The 18,873-nt window shown below is 35.9% G+C and overlaps 1 protein-coding gene across 8 annotated transcripts in view; it reads right to left on the bottom strand.

Annotated features, from left to right (window-relative positions):
* The window catches only part of CDC42BPA (CDC42 binding protein kinase alpha), a 166,129-nt gene that overhangs the window by 51,718 nt on the left and 95,538 nt on the right, over positions 1-18,873 (bottom strand). For 6 of the 8 annotated variants that reach the window (XM_021389503.1, XM_021389504.1, XM_021389508.1 and 3 more), the window contains 6 exons: positions 15,602-15,735; positions 13,802-14,044; positions 13,448-13,558; positions 8,860-9,107; positions 4,016-4,121; positions 2,386-2,510 (listed from right to left, as the gene is read on the bottom strand). In XM_021389503.1, coding sequence (XP_021245178.1) covers positions 2,386-2,510; positions 4,016-4,121; positions 8,860-9,107; positions 13,448-13,558; positions 13,802-14,044; positions 15,602-15,735 — 967 coding nt within the window. The remainder of the gene's footprint in view (positions 1-2,385; positions 2,511-4,015; positions 4,122-8,859; positions 9,108-13,447; positions 13,559-13,801; positions 14,045-15,601; positions 15,736-18,873) is intronic. The other 2 variants (XM_021389506.1, XM_021389511.1) reach the window with 1 other exon arrangement.

Below are 18,873 nucleotides of genomic sequence, written 5' to 3'. Positions count from 1 at the left end.
TGAACTCAAAGAGTACCACACATGTCCTGAGAGAGAGCTACAAGATGGTAAAGCACTCAAAGCGAAGGACTCCTTAGGCTTAGGTTACTTAAAACAGAGCTACCACAAATACCTTGAACTCACAGGGAGTCAAACTGCATACCAAAATAGTAATTAATTGCATATACTGCCTCCTATCCTTCATGAATCATGGTAGAAAAATTAGACAGGAGGACAAAAAACATTTTAAAGGTGCTTTAAAGTATGCACCCAAAATATATATTTACCCAAAATATATATTTTAATTCAAAATCATATGAAAATCTGTTAGCTGGGGAGAGGGAGCTCTAGAAGTTCTACCCTACTTTGTTAGCTCCAAGGCATGCTATTTCCACACTGAAGATGCAGACAGGTACAGATTTAATTTGTACGTTCTACCAAAGAAAATACAGACGTGCGACAGACTAAATTAGTTTTAAAAAAATTACAGACTTCTCTTTTCAAATGTTTACCATTATAATGGATACTAATTTATACAGCAGCCCAAGTTCCACAGCAAAAAAAGTTCCCAGATAAGGACCTAGTTTTAGTACGCAGTGCTGAATTCTAAGGACAGCAGAGGGACATTACCAGATCATCTGGCTAACACGTGGGAAATCTGAAAACAGTAAGAAAGAAATGTGAGCAACTGTATCTCTTTACAATGCTGAAAAATTTCAATACAGGTGGAAAGAAATATGAGGGGAAAATTGAGATATCTAAGGTAACTAAAAACTGAAACTAAATCATGTTTTTTAATCTCCTTAATGTTTGCCCACAGTATTTTTTTGCCTTTTTTAAAACGATACTTTAATTTTTAGTTCCATACTTTTTTAAAGACACTGTACTATCTGAAGAGATTAGTAAAATGCTTTTAAGAAAGTTATTCTTGCATGTTGCTAATCTTGTTTCATTTAGTATCTTTAGGGACACCAAAAACACCAATCCCAAACCTCTTTTCCTCCCAAGTGATGTCTGATGCGTGCAAGATGCCTTATTGTGTATCTGAACCACATCAGTAGTACATCTTAAAATATTAAACACTCCCATAAATTGGAGAACAGACTTTCTTAATGGCTGCTGGTACACTTTTACATAGTGTCAAGAAAAACAATCCGCATTTAATGCTGACTTGTCTTTTTCTGTAACTCTAAACTTTTATGAGTGCTTTTCAACAATATGGAATGCAAAATAACAGACTTGTGTCTCTTCTTACCTTGATTTTTTTTTTCTGAATAAGTATTTCCAATCAGCTACAAACTAACACAGTTTTAGCAAATAAACGTATACTCATTTCTCTGATGCAGGCAGTCAACTATGCTTAGAGTGATGACAGAAAAACCTGCACAATTGGACCCCTTAAATTTTGTAATCTCTGCTTTGAATTCAATGCCTTGACACACTATGAACTTCATAATACAGATCAGAGTTATATTATGTAAGAAACAGTTTAAAACACTTCCAGAAAACCAGAGGACAACCTTGCTTTCCAGTTATACATCGCATAGTTACATTCAAAGGCAAACTTCCCGTGTATTTGAAGAACAAAATTATACTGGCCTTACAACAATCAGCATACTAGGGTTCATTAAAATAAATGTTTCTGATTCTTGCTTTGGCATAACGAGCTAGATTACTTAGTTACCATGAGGCAGAAGAAACAGGGAAGAATTCAAGTAGTAAATGAAAAAAAGACTAGTATGATGATGAAATGTTCACAGAAGTGGAAAAAATGTTGAGATACAAAACATTTCATAGATACTAAACACTACAATGAGCAATACAAAGGGAGGGGAGAGAAAAACAGCAACTACTTAATAGTTTCAAGTTGTTATTTTTTTTCCCTCCATTTATTAGAAGTGGACAGAAGACTTTATAAACACAACATCATTATTTAACTAAAGTATTATTAGAAACATCACCTGACTGGCACTGGGACTGTCTCAAATCTTCTGCCTTTCTCCCTTGTAAAAATCACATAAAAGTTGCACTGCATTTGTTTCATTCTGACACATGCCAAGCAGATGAAGGACATTAACGCTGAGACACAAACGCTCTCAGCCACCGCTTTTCCCAGGCTAGTTCCTTCTTGGAGGCGTGAGCTCAGCACATGATTCCTTTCAGCATTCTTCCAAAGCCACAAGCCCCACCCAACAGCCATGATTACTTTGTGCTTCAATCCCTGTATTTGAAAAGACACTTTCCTTCTTAAGGAGGAACACACTTTTCCAGATATGTATATTATTAAAATCTCAGGCGAAAATACAGCAGAAACCCAGACAGGTGTGGGATTTCACCTAAGCACTTGCAAACGTCAAGTACAAATGCAAAACTCAGCAACAGCCCTACCACATACTGAATACTCACCACTGGATGATCTCAGTAATTTGGGCCTCCCAGTGGGCCACAGACTCCTTTTTATCAGCTAGGTCTCTCATTTCTTCTTCCAGCTGCCGGTTATTCATACTCAGCCTCTCAAACATGGTGGTGAGCTGAATGAGAAATTAAACAAATGGTTAAATGTATAAGCTATTGTGACTCCATCTCTCTACAGACTCAGAGCCATGTGTCCCTTCTCTCTCTCAGTTTATATATCTGCTTTAAAATTTGGTAATACCCATCACAATGAACACCACGCAACAATAAAACCCAGGATCTTTTCTCATTTATGACCTCAGCTGTACTTGAAAGTCTTTTTAGGGACTAGAACTACATTTTTGCTCTAACGAACAACACATTAGTTTCCAGAGAACTAGTCTCCATATAACTCTACAACTCTTAAAAGGTTTCTGTTTCACACCATATATGTGTGGAATGCTCTTCACATGAAAAAAAAAAATAAAAAGGCAAAATAAGGGCACAAAAAATGTCACAGCTCAGATAAAACTACTGAATCTCTCTCTTGTCTAGTAATCATGGAGAATGAGGCTTAACAGATACAGCTACAAATCAGCCAAGAGATTCTCCAGGTATTTCACATTCCCCTATTTTTCATTTTACTCACTTGCAGACGGAGAAATTGAAATTAAATGCACATCTGTAAGTACAAAATGGAATACCTAGCAATTAACCTTCCTTGCATTCACACAGCTGTCATTCATACAAGCACCTTCTGCAAGACAAAAGCCACAGCTAACCTGATTTTGTATGGGAAACTAAGCCTTCATTATGCTAAATATTCCCAAAATCAAAATGGAATTAGACATCAGATAGACTTAATAGAAAGGCCTGATGAGGAGAATAAATCTCATGTGAAACGTTGCTTTTTGCACTGAAATACATTAACAAATCAAAATGATGAAAAAACGCTGATTTTTATGCTATTCTGTCTTTTTCATTCCTTATATGAATACATAGCTACATATTTATCATTTCAATGGGCTTCTCATTTAAATGTCTGTTTTCTCAATGTCACTTCACAAGATAGATACAAAGCTAATCAAATTTTAATAAATGGAGAAAAGTGAAATGAACAATTCAGAGATAACCTAAATATACAAAATCTAAGTATTCCTTGCTCAACACGCTTCAATTAAATTATCTTTCTGTTTGTATCTTTTTAGTGACTCAAAGTAATATACAATCTTGCCAAGCAGGAGAGGCTCTGCTATTTAACACTAACTGACAGGCAAACAGACTCCACATAACCACATCATTTAACATATAACTTTATATGTGGATCACACAAATATTTTTTTTTCTTTTTTGGCTTAGAATATTGTATCAAATTAATCTTAGCAAACTTAACACTCGGTAAAACCATATAACTTAATTCTGACCCATATATACCTATACCTGCAGATATACATTTATATATATATGAACACACTCTCAAACTTAGATGCCTGTAGATATTCTCTATTCAAATATTAATGACAAATTTTTCTGTAATATTAACTTCTAGTAAGAGTTTGTTAACCAATAAAGCTTTGCACTGTCAAATTTGTATACAGCCTATAGAAATTGTAAACTCAGGACTCCGCTAATCAGCACTTACCTTATCAAGTTCATTTGAAAGTTTTTTATTTTCCTCTGTTAGCAGAATCTTTTCCCGTTCATACTTCTGTTTGAACTCTGTTTCAAATTCCTCTCTTTCACTTTGGCTAAGAAATAAAATGGATTAGATTTAGAAAATTTCCTTTCAAAAATTTATCGCACTCTTTATTTAAATACATAACGATCAATACAGATAGTAGCTGAAAGGAAAGTACCACACTGGTAATACCTGAGTCTATCAAAACTAAAACACATAATGCGTGACACTACCATTTTAGCACTGCAAAACAGTCTTCAATTTTATCATCAATTAGCTTTCCTTCAATACAATATTAAAAGAGCTCCACCAAGCCATTGTTTGTCAATCCCCTTGTACACAGTTTACACTTTAATGATTCTCTCAAACACTGAGCAGCTGAAATTCTGCAGACTGAAGTCTGTGTCAATATTCTGAGACATTCCAGACAACTTCACTTAAAGTTCACAGAAACATTATTTTAATTTACACGTTTCCGTAGTTCCGGGTTTCATACAGAATGACAGGTGAAAACAACCTCGAGTGAAACTAGAATGTACAAAAGTTAATTACAGCAGCTGGGACTGAGTCGCTGATAAGAAAACCTTACATGGGCAGCAAGCTTCGGACACAAGGACATATTTGAACACTTAATTCAGTTATTGTATTACTATCAGCAAAAGGTGGAGGGATAACTTTTACACACCCAATATGACAAGATTCTAGTTTGGGTTGGGCCCGTCTGTTCTGAAAAACTGTTTCAAACAGCTGTTTCCCCGAACCCTTTCCTTCTCTTGTGGGTGTCATTCAGCAGAAAAGAATGACTGCACTGAATCTGTGCAAGTTCGATGTTGTAGTGAACTTGAGAACCTGAAATTAAATTAATCTTTTGACAAAAAACATTGTCGCTTCCTTAAAGAGGTGTACTGTCTCTTCTCAGACTCACTACAATTGAAAGTTTCAGAAAGATGGCATTGTAGCATCTTGTATTCACTGTGACGGGAAATTGGTGCAAAGTTCATGTAGGTTGATGGAACTGCACTATGAATGCCACAGGTACAGAAAATACCCATTCAGTAAACATCACTGTCCGGCTTTAAAGGGTCTAAAAAAAATGCAGTTCTTTAAAAAAGAACTGTGTAAAAATAAAATCCAGGGGAAACTTGGTCTTGAACGTTGCCACTGTTATTCTGGATACCAATCAGAATTTTATGTTGCACAATAGAGAAATTATAACCTCACTTCTTTTTCTGAGATGCGTAACTAGTACAAATCTACCAAATTACAAGAACACCCTTAAAAAACAGAGAAGCGCCAGGGGTTACAGTGAACCCAGTTAAGAGTAATGCTGGTTTGAATTTCCTATCCCTAATTTGAAATTCATTTCGTGCTTTGACTACTCTTTGAAATCTAGTACAGCATGTTAGATTCATGGTGAAATCTTACGTTGCTAGGCATCCTTTGAAACATAACACTACCTCCTGGCGAAGTAACATACTATCGTTACTGTTTAAACGCCAAGTTTGAAATTCACCACCACTCCTTTTCTGCATCAAGAGATTCCCTGCATATGATGAGCCGTCCAGGGAAAAGGCAGGAAAGGATTAAAGCATTGGCTGTCAGGGAATTAACAACAGGTCTTGCTTCTGTTTGCAAGGCAGAGATTCAAAACTAATTTCTCAGAGTGTAGACCAAACTTACTTATAATTTTTTTACTTCTTTTATTTAGCTTTTACATATTTATGGTTTTTTTTTTTTTGTGGGGATTTACTTATTTATTTATAGCTTTTATGTTCTGTGTTTGTATAAAACTTGTTATTTTAAGGCCTCAAGGGTAAAAGCAGTCAAAAATGGTGGTGAATTATGGATAGCCACCCAACATGTTTGTAGTTTTCTGTATTTCAGGTTCTTAATTAAACTGCTAATTGTGACTAATCCAGTGAGCCAAATTGCTATAGTATGGTTCACAAATGAAGAAAATAAACAAAGGAGAATGTGGATATAATCCATCATACCCAAATATCAATTCAGCAAGCCACAGAACTACGACAGACTCCAAAAGCGTATCTTCGACAGCCAAGAAGATCAAAATAACACATTTGCTTTGAAACCTAGCATCCTCCTCTCCCATCAAGCTTTTTCTCTCATCTAAAATTTAGCTGTGCGTCCCCTTTTGAAGGTTAAGAAATGATACATGATCCAGATTTCTTTTTATTGGTAAAAACAAAGAAAAAAACGCACTTTCACAAACCACATGCAAGCAACATGAAATACAGCTTTATGATATCGCTTTGTCACTTCAGCTCTTAGCTGTGGATGTAGAAAGTGGATTAACATTTTATCTTCCTGCTTTGAAAACAAGAAAACTAGACCTAAAACAAACACCAGCCCTCAGGCTTCTTCATATCATAAATCTAAAAAAGTAAACACTGTTTCATAAAACTTTCTTGCTTTGTAAATCTATCATTACTAGACTCAAAAGAAAATTCTACAGACACGATTTATTCTTCACCCTAGGTTTTTTGCAACTTCTTCAGAAATATTTCATAATAGCAATTCTAAGAAACTGAGTATTGTATTATACATACTACTGGCCTGATACCACGTCCTTACATTTCCAATTTTAGTAGTCCACAGTTTATCAGACTTTTTGCAAAGAGTACAGAGGGGTAATTTCTCTCCTTTGAACAATTCTGCTGCTGAGATAACAAGAAATAATTCCTGAATTTAAAGGAAACAAATAAAGAAATCCCTATTTTAAAAAATGAAATGGAAACCAAAAGCATGCAAGTTAAAAAGAAAAAAAAGTTCCCAGAGTAGATTCTGACGGAGACCTTACTGACCCTTGCTTAGAAAAACACACAGAATTAACTTTAATACTATAGCCCTTACAAACCAATGCAACCCTATCCTTCTAACATATACTAAAGTTTATTTCTAAACTACCAAATACACTCCAATGTTGTGCCCACTCCAAACCTATTGTTTAAATAGCTCTACTTATTTCACCATGAAGACTTCAGGTGTTTCCTTTTCAACACTTACACTGAACAACACCTCTGTAATTCCTTGTTGGCAGACTCACGAAAAGCTTTGTATGCCTGATTACAAAAGCTAACCACAATACATGCAAGGAGAAAAAAAAAAAAAAGCAGCTGTCTCATGAGAAAAACTACCAAATACTATGAACTGAACAGCAATTCTTCCTTTCTTAATATTTAAGCTTTCCTTCTAAATCCGAGAACCACTACAGATGTCAACCTGTAGCATACCTTAAACAGTGAAATTCTGCATTTCTGTGGAGACACAGTGAAATTCTGCCTGTTTAACAAAACCCAGCTGAAGGTGAAGTCTTTGCTAATCCCTCCTGCTGCGCTTGGACACCTGACTTGGTACAATGCTTAAGCCCTTTCCACTAAGGGCTAAATGTTGGATTCTGGGTATGTGTTACATTTCTGTTCATTCTTTACAATTTTTTCTTACGTCAACATTTGAAATGCAGAAATACATGACTACATCACCCTTCATTTCAGATTTTGATGCAGCTCATTTTCTATTTACAGGGAGAAGCTGGACTGAAAGACAGTTTACAAAAAGCTAGCACAAAGGAGATCCGTATTGCTAGGCCATTTGTCACTTAGCTAGGTGAACAGGTAGTTGTAGCCTCTGCAGCTATGCATTAGAATGGTTCTGATAGAACTCCAGGGAGTTTTCGTACTGGTTGATGTTTGAAGGTTTGATCTCTAAGAACAGTTTAGGTTGCAGAAAGAAGTATTAATGATTCTTTCTTGAACATTCCCTCCTTTAGAGGCACTATTGAGCTGACGTCATTAAAGGGGCATCATACTATCCCCTTTATTGATTACAAGGCAGCATAGCCTCTTCTGTATTTATAAGCCATAGGTCAAGCAAGACCATTAAGTTGTGAAACAACAAAAACGCACTACTGATGGCATGCTTCATGCTTCAACACAGAATGAAGCAGCAAACTGCTGCAATAATATGTCCAGCCTACAAATTTGCACAGGCTTTTTGAAAAATGCTTTTATTTTTTTTTTACTGCTAGTTTGTATAAGCTTTCAGTAGGAATCTCTCCCTTATGCTTTCTCTAATATCCCATCTTATCACAGCAGCAAAAAGAAACACCTACTTCCAACGTCTATAAGGCACTCTGATTTTTATGAACGCAAATGAAGAACACATTCAAGATATGACTATTAGTATTTTCAACACTACACTGTCCAACAGAAAAACTCATTTCTACTGATGAATACCTCAAGAAACATTGTCAAGGCTAGTTAAAAGCTCCACTGCATGGGAGACAAGAAAGCAGTTCTCTGACAAATTACCACGTCAAAAGAGATAAAGCAGCTTATGCCTACAGTAGTCTGATGACTGATGTTAACACTGGATACAACCCAGCACGGATTAGTCCTAGTCCACATTAAGTTTCTGTGCAAGCAGAAATCTAAGCAATAGTTGATCTTTAACAAATTTGTTCTGCATGGAAGAGTGAAAATACCAAACAAAAAAAAGTTAAAAAATTATTTTAAACTGCAACACAAATATCTGGGGTCAATATAGCCCGAGCTGCAACTCTCAAACTCGAGTTACATGCCTTGAAACCATCAGACAGTGCCAGAGTTCTGGTGTAACATTAACCGTTTCATTACAGCGCTGTGGATTTTGTTGCCACTGTTGTTTCACTTTTAGCTCAGCCAAAATCAACCTACCTGCACTCCAATTAAGGAAATGATATTGTGTCTGGAAATACAAAAGGAGCCTTAGAAAGATGTTCAGCTTACAGTTAAGGTCCATAAAATACTCACTTTTCTCTTCTGGTTTTCTCTAACTTGTCTTTCAAAATCATGATCTCCTTCTTAAGGGCAAGCTGCTGGCTCTCTGCATCTCGTAGCTCCTTCTTCAGACTTTTAATTTCATTAGCATGCATTATTTCACGTTTAGATAGTTCCTCTTCATAGAAAACGCTTTTCTTTTCCAGGTCTGCCTTTAATTTAGTGATCTCTTGCTGGTGTTCTATACTGCTTACCCCGGGTGAGCGACCAATCTGTTTTTGCTAAAACAAGCAGCTCCAAGTTAGCACTCAAGAATGCTGAAAACAATGCTTAGCAGCAACTCAACACTCTTAAGCCTGCGTTAAGAAAATATCCCACTAGAGACTTCACATAAAAACATCTACCTCAACTTTTCAGAAAATTTGTTGATTGTAAATCTGAGCTGTACTTTTATCATTTTGTGATTTAAATGCAGTAATAGTTTTCAAAATGGAGATCATCACTTTAAACACCACATGCCACATTCTGACTCCCCTTACACGTGGTCAGAAAGCAACCGCAGTATTGAAAGACTTCTATGTTCCCACTCATCCAGCTCACAGCAACAAGACCAAGCAACTTTCAGGAATACAGAAAAAGGACAATGATATATAGTCAATATATTTCAAAGCACAAATAATTTCTGGAAAAGCTATACAAATGCAGGCAGAGGCTTAACAGAGGGCTAAATTCTAGCTACGAAAACACTATATGGATTGCATCAGTCACGAAAACCTGACCTGTTTTACTTAAACTGACCGTTTACATCACAGCAGATTAACAGGAAAAACAAGCTTTAAACAATAAGAGTACTTACTTCACTTTTCTTTCACTTTGCAAAGCTCTCTTGGTGAGATCTGGCATTTCAACAGTCTTTACACATTGCTTTAGGGTACGTATACATTTGTATCAACTGCACACTCACTAAATTCAAAGTCCTGCTGTAACAGGACAGACTGTGGCATTACACATGCACTGAAGTCCAAGTATGGAAATGTAGATACATTTACATTTAATATAAATACATGCATAACTTGGTTCAGTTTTTTTTTTCCTATTTTTAATATGGGAGGAAATGTAGTCTAAACAAATAAAGCAAATTACTTAATAAAAAGACTGCTTCAAAAAAACTGCAGATAACTGAAAAACCTTCTTGCTTAGGATAACTGTCACACTTCTAGGAGATTCTACAAAATTTTGTAACTAACTCCATTTTTATCATAAGTAAACATAGCTTTCCTTAGTTTACTTTGCTGACGTATGAACAGATTTCAAGAGCTAAAAGTCACTGAAGAAATTCAGATAATCTGAATACTGTTACGATGAATTCTGTGAGAAAAAGGTCTTAGTGTCAGTCTAACACTGTAAGAACCCCCAACTGTATGAGCCAGCTACATGCTGCTACCTCACTGTTTTCTCTAACTTACCCTCATCAAAATGACCATCTGCTTTGATCAAAGAACAAAATCCTGCTGTTAGGATGCAGAATGGCTTATCAGAGAAAAAAGATGCCATACTAAATGGAGATGGTCTGGAGAGAAAAGGGAAGGAATTCTCTTTCATATCCACACAGTAAACTACTGAACTTGCTTTTTACTGCCCAAGAAGCTAAACTGCCTACACGCATATAACAGTGGAGCATGTAAAAATTTTTTTTGCAACACCATGGTCTTAATGGTTTTTCACATTTTATTTCACAATTAAAAAATCCCATTGGGTGAAAGACTGAAAAAGCGAGCAGCCTCCTGGAGCCCGCCAGGAGCCGTGTGGCCCTGAGGCTGTGGCTGCTGTGGCTGCTGGGCCTTGCTGGGGGCTGCTGAGGCCTACTTTTCAGTAGTGCCCAACAGCACAGCAAGGGACAACGGGCACAAGCTGGAACACAGGAAGTTCTGTATGAACATGAAGAAAAATCTTCATTACTTTTAAGGTGACAAAGCACTGGAACAGGCTGCCCAGAGAGGTTGTGGAGTCTCTTTCTCTGAGGATATTCAAGACTTGCTTGGACACCTTCCTATGTGACCTGCTGTAGGGAACTGCTTTAGCAGGGGGCTGGACTCAATGACAACCAGAGGTCCCTTCCAACCCCTGCAATTCTGTGATAAATCAGACGTTGCAGCAGAAGTGAGAGCTCGGTGGTACTGTACAATGGCTAACAGAACTAGACTAATAGAAGAAATACAAAATATGTTTTGAATTGATGTAAGCACAAATTCCAAATGGATGTTTTCATACATGCTTCTTTCCAGTGGACAAATAGTGCAACTGAGACATAATGCATCATTTGGCACTCAGACAGATGCCATAACTCAGTGCAGGAATTCTTCCTTCTCTCTCCCCTCTCTCACAGGCACATACGAATAATAAAGGCACCACACAGCAGCTCTTTCATCGGACACATATGAAGCTGGCTGAGTGCAAACTGACAGCAGAGTTGTAAATAACAGTATATGGCTAGACATGTACATCATGTACTACAAACAATGTAATTGCAACAAAACAGACAACAAGTTTTGTACTCGTAGAATAAAGAATAATCATTAAATATTGCAGTAATAGATCAGATGGCATGGAAAAAACTTACTATTTAAGTAATCTAGTATTAAACAAACATACTATTAAAAATCTTGGAAGACTTTTATCTTGGCTTTAATGTGATTAGCCTCTGGTATTTTGTATTGCTTCAAGATTTGTATCTGACATTCTGCAGATGGTAATGATAATTTACCATGCTAGGAATACGAAGAACCTTAGGACTGTGATGCAAGTAGAAATACTTCCCAAATGCAGCATATTAAAAAAGATTCAATTTTTTTTTTTTTTTTTACAATTTATATAAATGATCACTTATTTAGATTACTACATTATTCCTCTCAATTTAATAATTTGCTATTGCTCAGGTAAGAAGGAAAGAATTTCTTCTTCAGTATGCTACCTAAAAATTTAACATACAGAATGTAGTCTAAATTTGCTTGAAATGTACTTACAAATTTAACAAACTAATAGAAAAGCAGTCAAAAATTAGCACCAGAATCACTTAATCGTAAAAACACACTCTCTGTGTAATTAGTCCTTTTCAGCCCAGAATCAGCCCAGATGAATGTTTATTTTGAAATTCTAGCATATGAATGTACTTAAAATATCTACTAACAGAAAGAAAATATATGTGTTCGTAGTATTTCTTCTGTTAAAGAACTGAGCCTTCTACCTATGCAATCCAAGCTTCACCTGCATCACTGAATCTACATCTGGTACAGGTCTCTGAAGTGCTAAAGCCACAAGGTATGAAGCGCAAAGCACTAGGATTTGGGCAGAATTTTGGCTAAGTATATATCCGAATGTTTCTAAGAACGTTTACCGAAGTAAATAGGAAGGGTAAGATTTTCTAGCGCATCTATAAAGTGCCATAAAAATACAATAAACATGCCCAACAACAGATGAAGAACAGAGAGACATTTGTAGGTATTTTTGTATTATATTTGTAGATAGTATTTGTGTATTTGTAGGCATCCTTATATTATCATATCTGATGAAAATCAAGCTACAATTTCACTTTCCTATTCTGATAAACTTGCCTTGTTGTTGCAAATCAGCTTACTACCTTTTCTCTGTAGATCTTCAATAAATTCCTCTCATGTCTGAGAGAGATATACTGATATACAAACTCTTTCCTGATGGCGAAGATTCATGAAAGCAGAACAAATACATCTTAGTTTTCAGACAACAATCTGAACTGACAGCATCAGGAGCTCTAAAAATTCAAATTTCACAATGAATGGATTTCCTTATTTACATTTAAGGAAGGAAGGCAAAATAAAAGAATGTGTGTTCAAAACAAAACAACATTCTGTGCAGTGACTTAATGTTGACAAATGTTCCATGGAATTCTAATAATGAAACTATTATTCATGTGATTTATGACCAGAGTAGACCTAACTTGAAATTTTGTACAAAAAATTTTGAACTATTCTGGGAACAGCATTTTGCTGTAAATGAACAACAGTCCCAATGCAGAAACAAAAAAAGCTTCCCCTTCAATTTTTGAGAAAGTCTAATTGCTTCAGAGCATTGTAAACAATGCTAGAGCATAGAATAAAATAACAGTATTCTTGGCTTATTTAAATTTCTGTTCCTAAAAAAAATGTATACACGTGTGAGCAATCTAAATACACTAAAGCTTTTCCTTTACAGTTATATCAGTTAACTTCCATTTTGGAGAAACCCACCTTTCTTTTCATTTACAACACAGTACATGGAACACCTTTACAGAAACCTGCAGAGGCTTTATCTCCATTCTACACTAAAAAATGCTTTTAAGAGGTAAACAAAGTAATAACTGAAGCAATTTGGTAAAAAGATTACTGAGAAGCTCTTCAGTGAGCAGTGAATACAGTGGTGTGAAAACTGCAATAGGTAAATGTTAACTCTTCTGGACAATAATGCAATTCATGCTTGCATCAGTATTCAACACCAACTGAAGTGTCAAACTGACAATACCTTTTTGACTTACAACTGAAAGCAAACAAACAGATCCAGTTCTCGTTGCCTGCTAAGTTTGCAGGTGTTAATACTAGAATAGACTAACCTTTAGACCTTCTACTTCGCTTTCCAACTGTTTAGAGTACTGTTCGCTCCGCTCTCGCAATTTCCTGTCTTTGGATGCCTCAGCAGCCGCAGCTTCAGCTTGGACTTCCAGCTACAAAAACACATGCATTTATTAATGGGCAGGGTTCTTACATTTTTTCAAAACCTATTTATGATTTTCAGTGAGACAGACACATCTTCAGCACTAACCTGGACACTTCAAATTCTTATTTAAAAAAATGGTACTGTTTGAAATAAGAAAAACTTAAAAGATTTACAAACAACATTAAAAAATACTTCATCAGAAAACCTTACATATAACTACTATTTCATAAATTCTAAACTTACTACTTACTTCTTTTTTAAGTCTCTCTGTTCTGCGTAACTCTTGCCTTAAACTTTCTACTTTTTGCATCACCACTTCCATTTCTTCTTCCTTATCTCGGAGCTGGCGGGCAAGCTTTTGTTTTTGAGAGTGCAAGTCTGTCAGCCGCTCGTTCATCTCTGAGAACTCCTGCATTGCCAATTTCCGCTGGCTGTGTGCATCTTTCAGCTCTTTGGCTTGGGATTTTAATCTGTCACTAGACTCTGCCAGTTCCTACAGTTTAAAAGAAGAATTAAGTAATAAACCTAGAAAGCTGCAAGGCCAATTCTCTGGATGTGCACCTAAAACTTCTCCAAAGTAAAGAGAAAATAGATAGATACTCATTTATGTTGATAAATGCATCTACGATACAGATTGTATATAGATTTTACTATGGATGTCAGTTAAACTGTATAAACTTATACAAAGTCTGAATTTGCTCCATTATTATAGGTTCAATACAAGCACTCACACTAAAATATAAAAAGCCTTGCAGTCTGAAAAAATTTCATCTGCCAAGTTTTTCACAAACTACTTAAAAATCAACAAAAAGCAAAGCACTCATCTTAATTGATAAATAATGATAATAAAAAAAGTTTTTGCATTAGCTGAATGGAAAACTCTTGTATGTGAGAAATTCTACTTTTGAAGCTTCTGAGAACTGATGTGCACATGGCAATTAAGATTTTCACACACTATACCATAATATAAAATATTACAGAATGTTTCAGATAAAACACTGTGTTTAACAATTAGAAATGATAATTACCCTTTCACAAGAACCTACATAAGAATACCGCTAGTCCTGTGGTGTAAAACTTTCACAAAATGTTCTGTCTTACATCTGTGCTACTACACTATGAATGCAGGTTTATATGGTTTAATGACGTTCAGCCAAAATGGAGTTGAACAAAGAAGCAAGGAAAGGCAAGTCTGAAGATGAAAAGAAAAGCAGGAGGAATAAAGAATATCTGGCACCCATACAAATTTAACAGTATTTTCTAAGGTTGATAAAAGATGTCCTAATCACTGTAAATTGTTTTAGAATGGCCTTTCTTAGACAAGCTGGGAGCATTCAAGATTTTAAGAACCTTATGAGTTAAACAAAATCAGTGTTAAACACAGATGGCAGGTCAACACTGAACGTGGACTCTAAAATACTGGGCTATACAGATTATCATGACAAAAAGCCCAGCGTATTTTGTACCTTATAATATTTTCAATTTCACTCAGTCATGAACACAAAGTAGGCACAGAAGACTGTGCAATAAATAAAAACAGAGGAATCAGTGACAGAGAGAAAAGTCAGTATTTGTTACTGTAGTTATTTCAAATCACTTTTCAACTCTTTATATTTGGGAAATTTTTCGTATCTCTCTTCTTGGAATGCTTCCACGACACATTCCTAATAGCAAATTCTCAGCATTTTTTTCCCTGCTACAGTCTCACTCATACTTCAAATTAAATTATTTGTCTGGAATTGTTCTTCTCCATCTTTTAACCACTATAATTATAGCCTTAGTCTAATGCTACAAAACTTTCTTTGCAGACATTCCAAATTTAGATCAAGGAGTAGTTTATTATCAGGAATTAGTCACTCAGGACCACCCAACAGTGGTTACAGAATGCTTTAAACAGTGTCCTTGTCTTAAAACAAGTCAGAAAGCAAAGTAGGTCACACTACACATTTATTATCTACTCATTAATTTTATATCTTAAAGTTATTTTAACCAAAACGAAAGCATAAAAATAGTCTTTAGGTTTTAGAATAGTCACTGGCAAAACACTTACCTTATTAAGATCTTCCCTCTCTTGCTTCAACGTTCTAACCTGTTTCTCAAAAGCCTTTATTTGTCTGGAAGCATCGTCCAACTCCCGCCTTGCAGTGCTGGCCTCTTCAAGTTGCTGTTCTAGATGACCAGAATCTAGAAAAAGCAGCATATTTTAAATATGTTAAGGAGAAAGTTATCCTACAATAGCACTTTCTAGCTGCTTTAAACCTCCCTCCAGTATTTACTCCTGTCTCAACCACAAATGAAAACAATTCTTACATGGTTTCAGAATAGGGAGCAAGTTGTTTCAACCGCTCTATTTGCTTTCAGCAGCATCGAATAGAAGGTCACAGATTACCGTAATGCAACACAGAAAACGACAACTTGTCTTTTTACATTGTAACAATCAAACACACATATAACTCTATTTTGCACTTCAACATGACCTAAGCATTTGACTTGTGTGCACGGTGATGTAAGATACAAAGTACATTTTATTACACTGTATCTTAACTATAAACGGGCTCTTTCCTCGCCACAAATTCCTCCAGAAAGAACCAGCAAAAATAATAGGTCATCCAAGAGCTGGCAAAGATTCTCCTTGTTGGTGGACTTAAAATCAGCTTCAGGAGATTTTACTTATTTCTAGTGTGGAAACCATCTGTATTTATGTGACCCGCTTTATTACTACTATATATACAAGAGAACTACCACAGCCAGTTTCTCACTGTCAGTTATACAATGAAAATACATCACAAAGGCAGAGATAAATAATGTCATATGAATACTCTCAAATGCTCTAACATAAAAAGTTGAAATCCATAAAATATTACAGAAAACTGAAAATTCTAACTAGCGTTTTCTTTCTAGGATTTCACTCAAAAACAGATACTTAAAGCAAGATATATGTGAAGGTGGGTTAATTCTAAGTTCTAGGAAATCTGCAGACATTTTGCCTTTGATTTCAGTTGTAGCAGGAGTTCATGCTACACATATTTATCCACAGAACAGTAGCTCATCCATACTCTTTAATATGAGCCTTTTACTACATTTTCACAAATGCATCCCTAAGAGACTGGCTCTTAGAGAAGTCAGTCAGAAAAATACATTTCTAAGAGTTGCAATTCCTGAAACAGAACAATTTTAAAAGGAAAAGAGCACCATTATCTTGTCCTCGTACAAATATTCGTTGTTGTTTTAATTCATTGACTCTTATTCAGAAATGTAAAAGCGTGCATTTAAATAAGAGACGTAGCTCAGAGCCATAAATTATTAACTGCCTCCCTTATGTAGGCTACTCTGAAGTCACCAGCAAAAAGAAAGTTTATATACAGCCCTGCTGAGCCAAGATAAATCTCTCTTCTATGCATGACCTACTTTGTTCCATAGCTCTGTTTTCTTCCTCTATTGCTGCCCTTTACATATCTGGCAATGTTAAAGATTCCTCAAAGTTTTCTCCTATGTAACTTGCTGAACAAAAAAATACAACTTTGACCTCAAAAAGAGGAAGCATATGGCTAGCGTCATTTCACAGAAAACTAGACAGACAAAAAAAAAGCTCCATTTTTCTAAGGTTCCTCTTGTCACAGTCTTGAATTTGACACAATTTCACATTATTCTTATTACCTTTTTAAATGGCTGTTTACACCTACAGTTCCAGATAAGACAGAAAAAAGATTTAAGAATAGAACTAAAGCTGGTTGTAACATATGAATAGTAAACAGCAATTTTCCATCTAATCGCCCTAATTTTTGCTAACACTTTAGCTAATATATGCAAACACTCACTGTAGGAAGTTACTGCATTACACTTAAATGCTGAAGAGATGAGCCCAAACTATAAAGTTCAGCTCTGCACCTCAAAATCTACCTTCTTAAAGTTCATCAGATCTAGGCTTGTGAAGGCCATCCAGAGAGTCTGAAACTAGCTCCACTGAACTTGCATGAATTCAGACATGCTCATCATCTGTTTTGTGTCTGTCTTCTGCAGTTAGTTTTAATTAGTTTTAACATCTATCTCATAAAAACAACAACATCAAACCAACCAAGCAAAAACCCACAAATCCATAAGATCAAGTATAATAAAACATTCTCTTTTTCCTGTTTTATCAAACTACCTTGTATTAGTAAAAATTCAAGGCACAGATGCATGCCTTCTGTTGAATATATTGTGTAGACCAGTGAAGGCATTCAAGCGTATACCGGAAAAGTTACATAGTGACTGGATGGATTAGATGATTCTGCATGTTCTTTACTTGATCACATTTTTCACTTCCAACCCCAAAATCAAAGGCATGTGTGTTTTGTAGGACGAAACATAAAAATATGTATGCAGCATGAAAGAGAAAACACTTAATGGTTACTTTTGGGGAAAGTTTCTCAGTATTAACTGCCATTACCAGACATTGACTTCTTTTATATGTAGAAACGGATATCAGTTGTGTTGAGAAATGTTTCACACCTTGTCTTTGTTTTTCATCACCAAAGAAAGGGAAAAATACCTGCAAGAATGAACTAATATCTGAGCCGCAGCTCAGTAAGTCAAGAGCAAAATATAACTTAAAACTGATACTGCTGCTTTTCTGTGAAGGGCTGGTCCTCTGCAAAAGCTGTTCTAATAAACGTTGCTATTCTGTGGTCCTAAGGAATCAAAAGCAGAGCTGAGAATTGATTCAGAATAGAGATTTCCAATGATGCCATGCCCTTCATCATTACAACATCAAGTAGAGGGACTGGAAAGAAGTTTCACAAAAACTTTTGTCCTGACACACCTATAGGGCCTAGTGAGATCCTCCCTGAGGTATTTAAGCTATGTTCACATTCAAAAGCAATACTTAAGGCACAGTGAAATACTATCAGAGAACATGCCAGAGAAGCTGTCCAACTGCACATCTATAACACAGACTCTTTCAGACAATGTAATTTTAGCAATATATAATCTACGCACTTAAATCTGCAGATCATACATAGTGTGCCTCTGCCCCATAACACAGCAGCAGAGTGTAAACACACCAAGTAGAACGTCTGGAAGTTAAATTCAATTTCTTCTTTCTATGGGTGTCCCTGCTGGCATTCCTGACACTTTCAGGAACTGAAAGTTTTTTCACAAGTGCAAACCAGGTCAACATTTTTTCAGTTCCCTTGAGACTTTCTCAGTGGGTATTCCCTTGGCACAGGTAACTTATGGGCATATAAGTAGAGATTCATTAACCACCTCTCGTGTCTGATTTTTCCCCACATAAAATCCAGGCATTTTCCTACCTAGGTTAATGAGAGAAATCAGGTTTGTCAA

The sequence above is a fragment of the Numida meleagris genome, chromosome 3 (genome assembly GCF_002078875.1).
Source record: "Numida meleagris isolate 19003 breed g44 Domestic line chromosome 3, NumMel1.0, whole genome shotgun sequence".
Classification (NCBI taxonomy): Eukaryota; Metazoa; Chordata; class Aves; order Galliformes; family Numididae; genus Numida; species Numida meleagris.
This window is presented reverse-complemented; position numbering and strand designations above follow the sequence as displayed.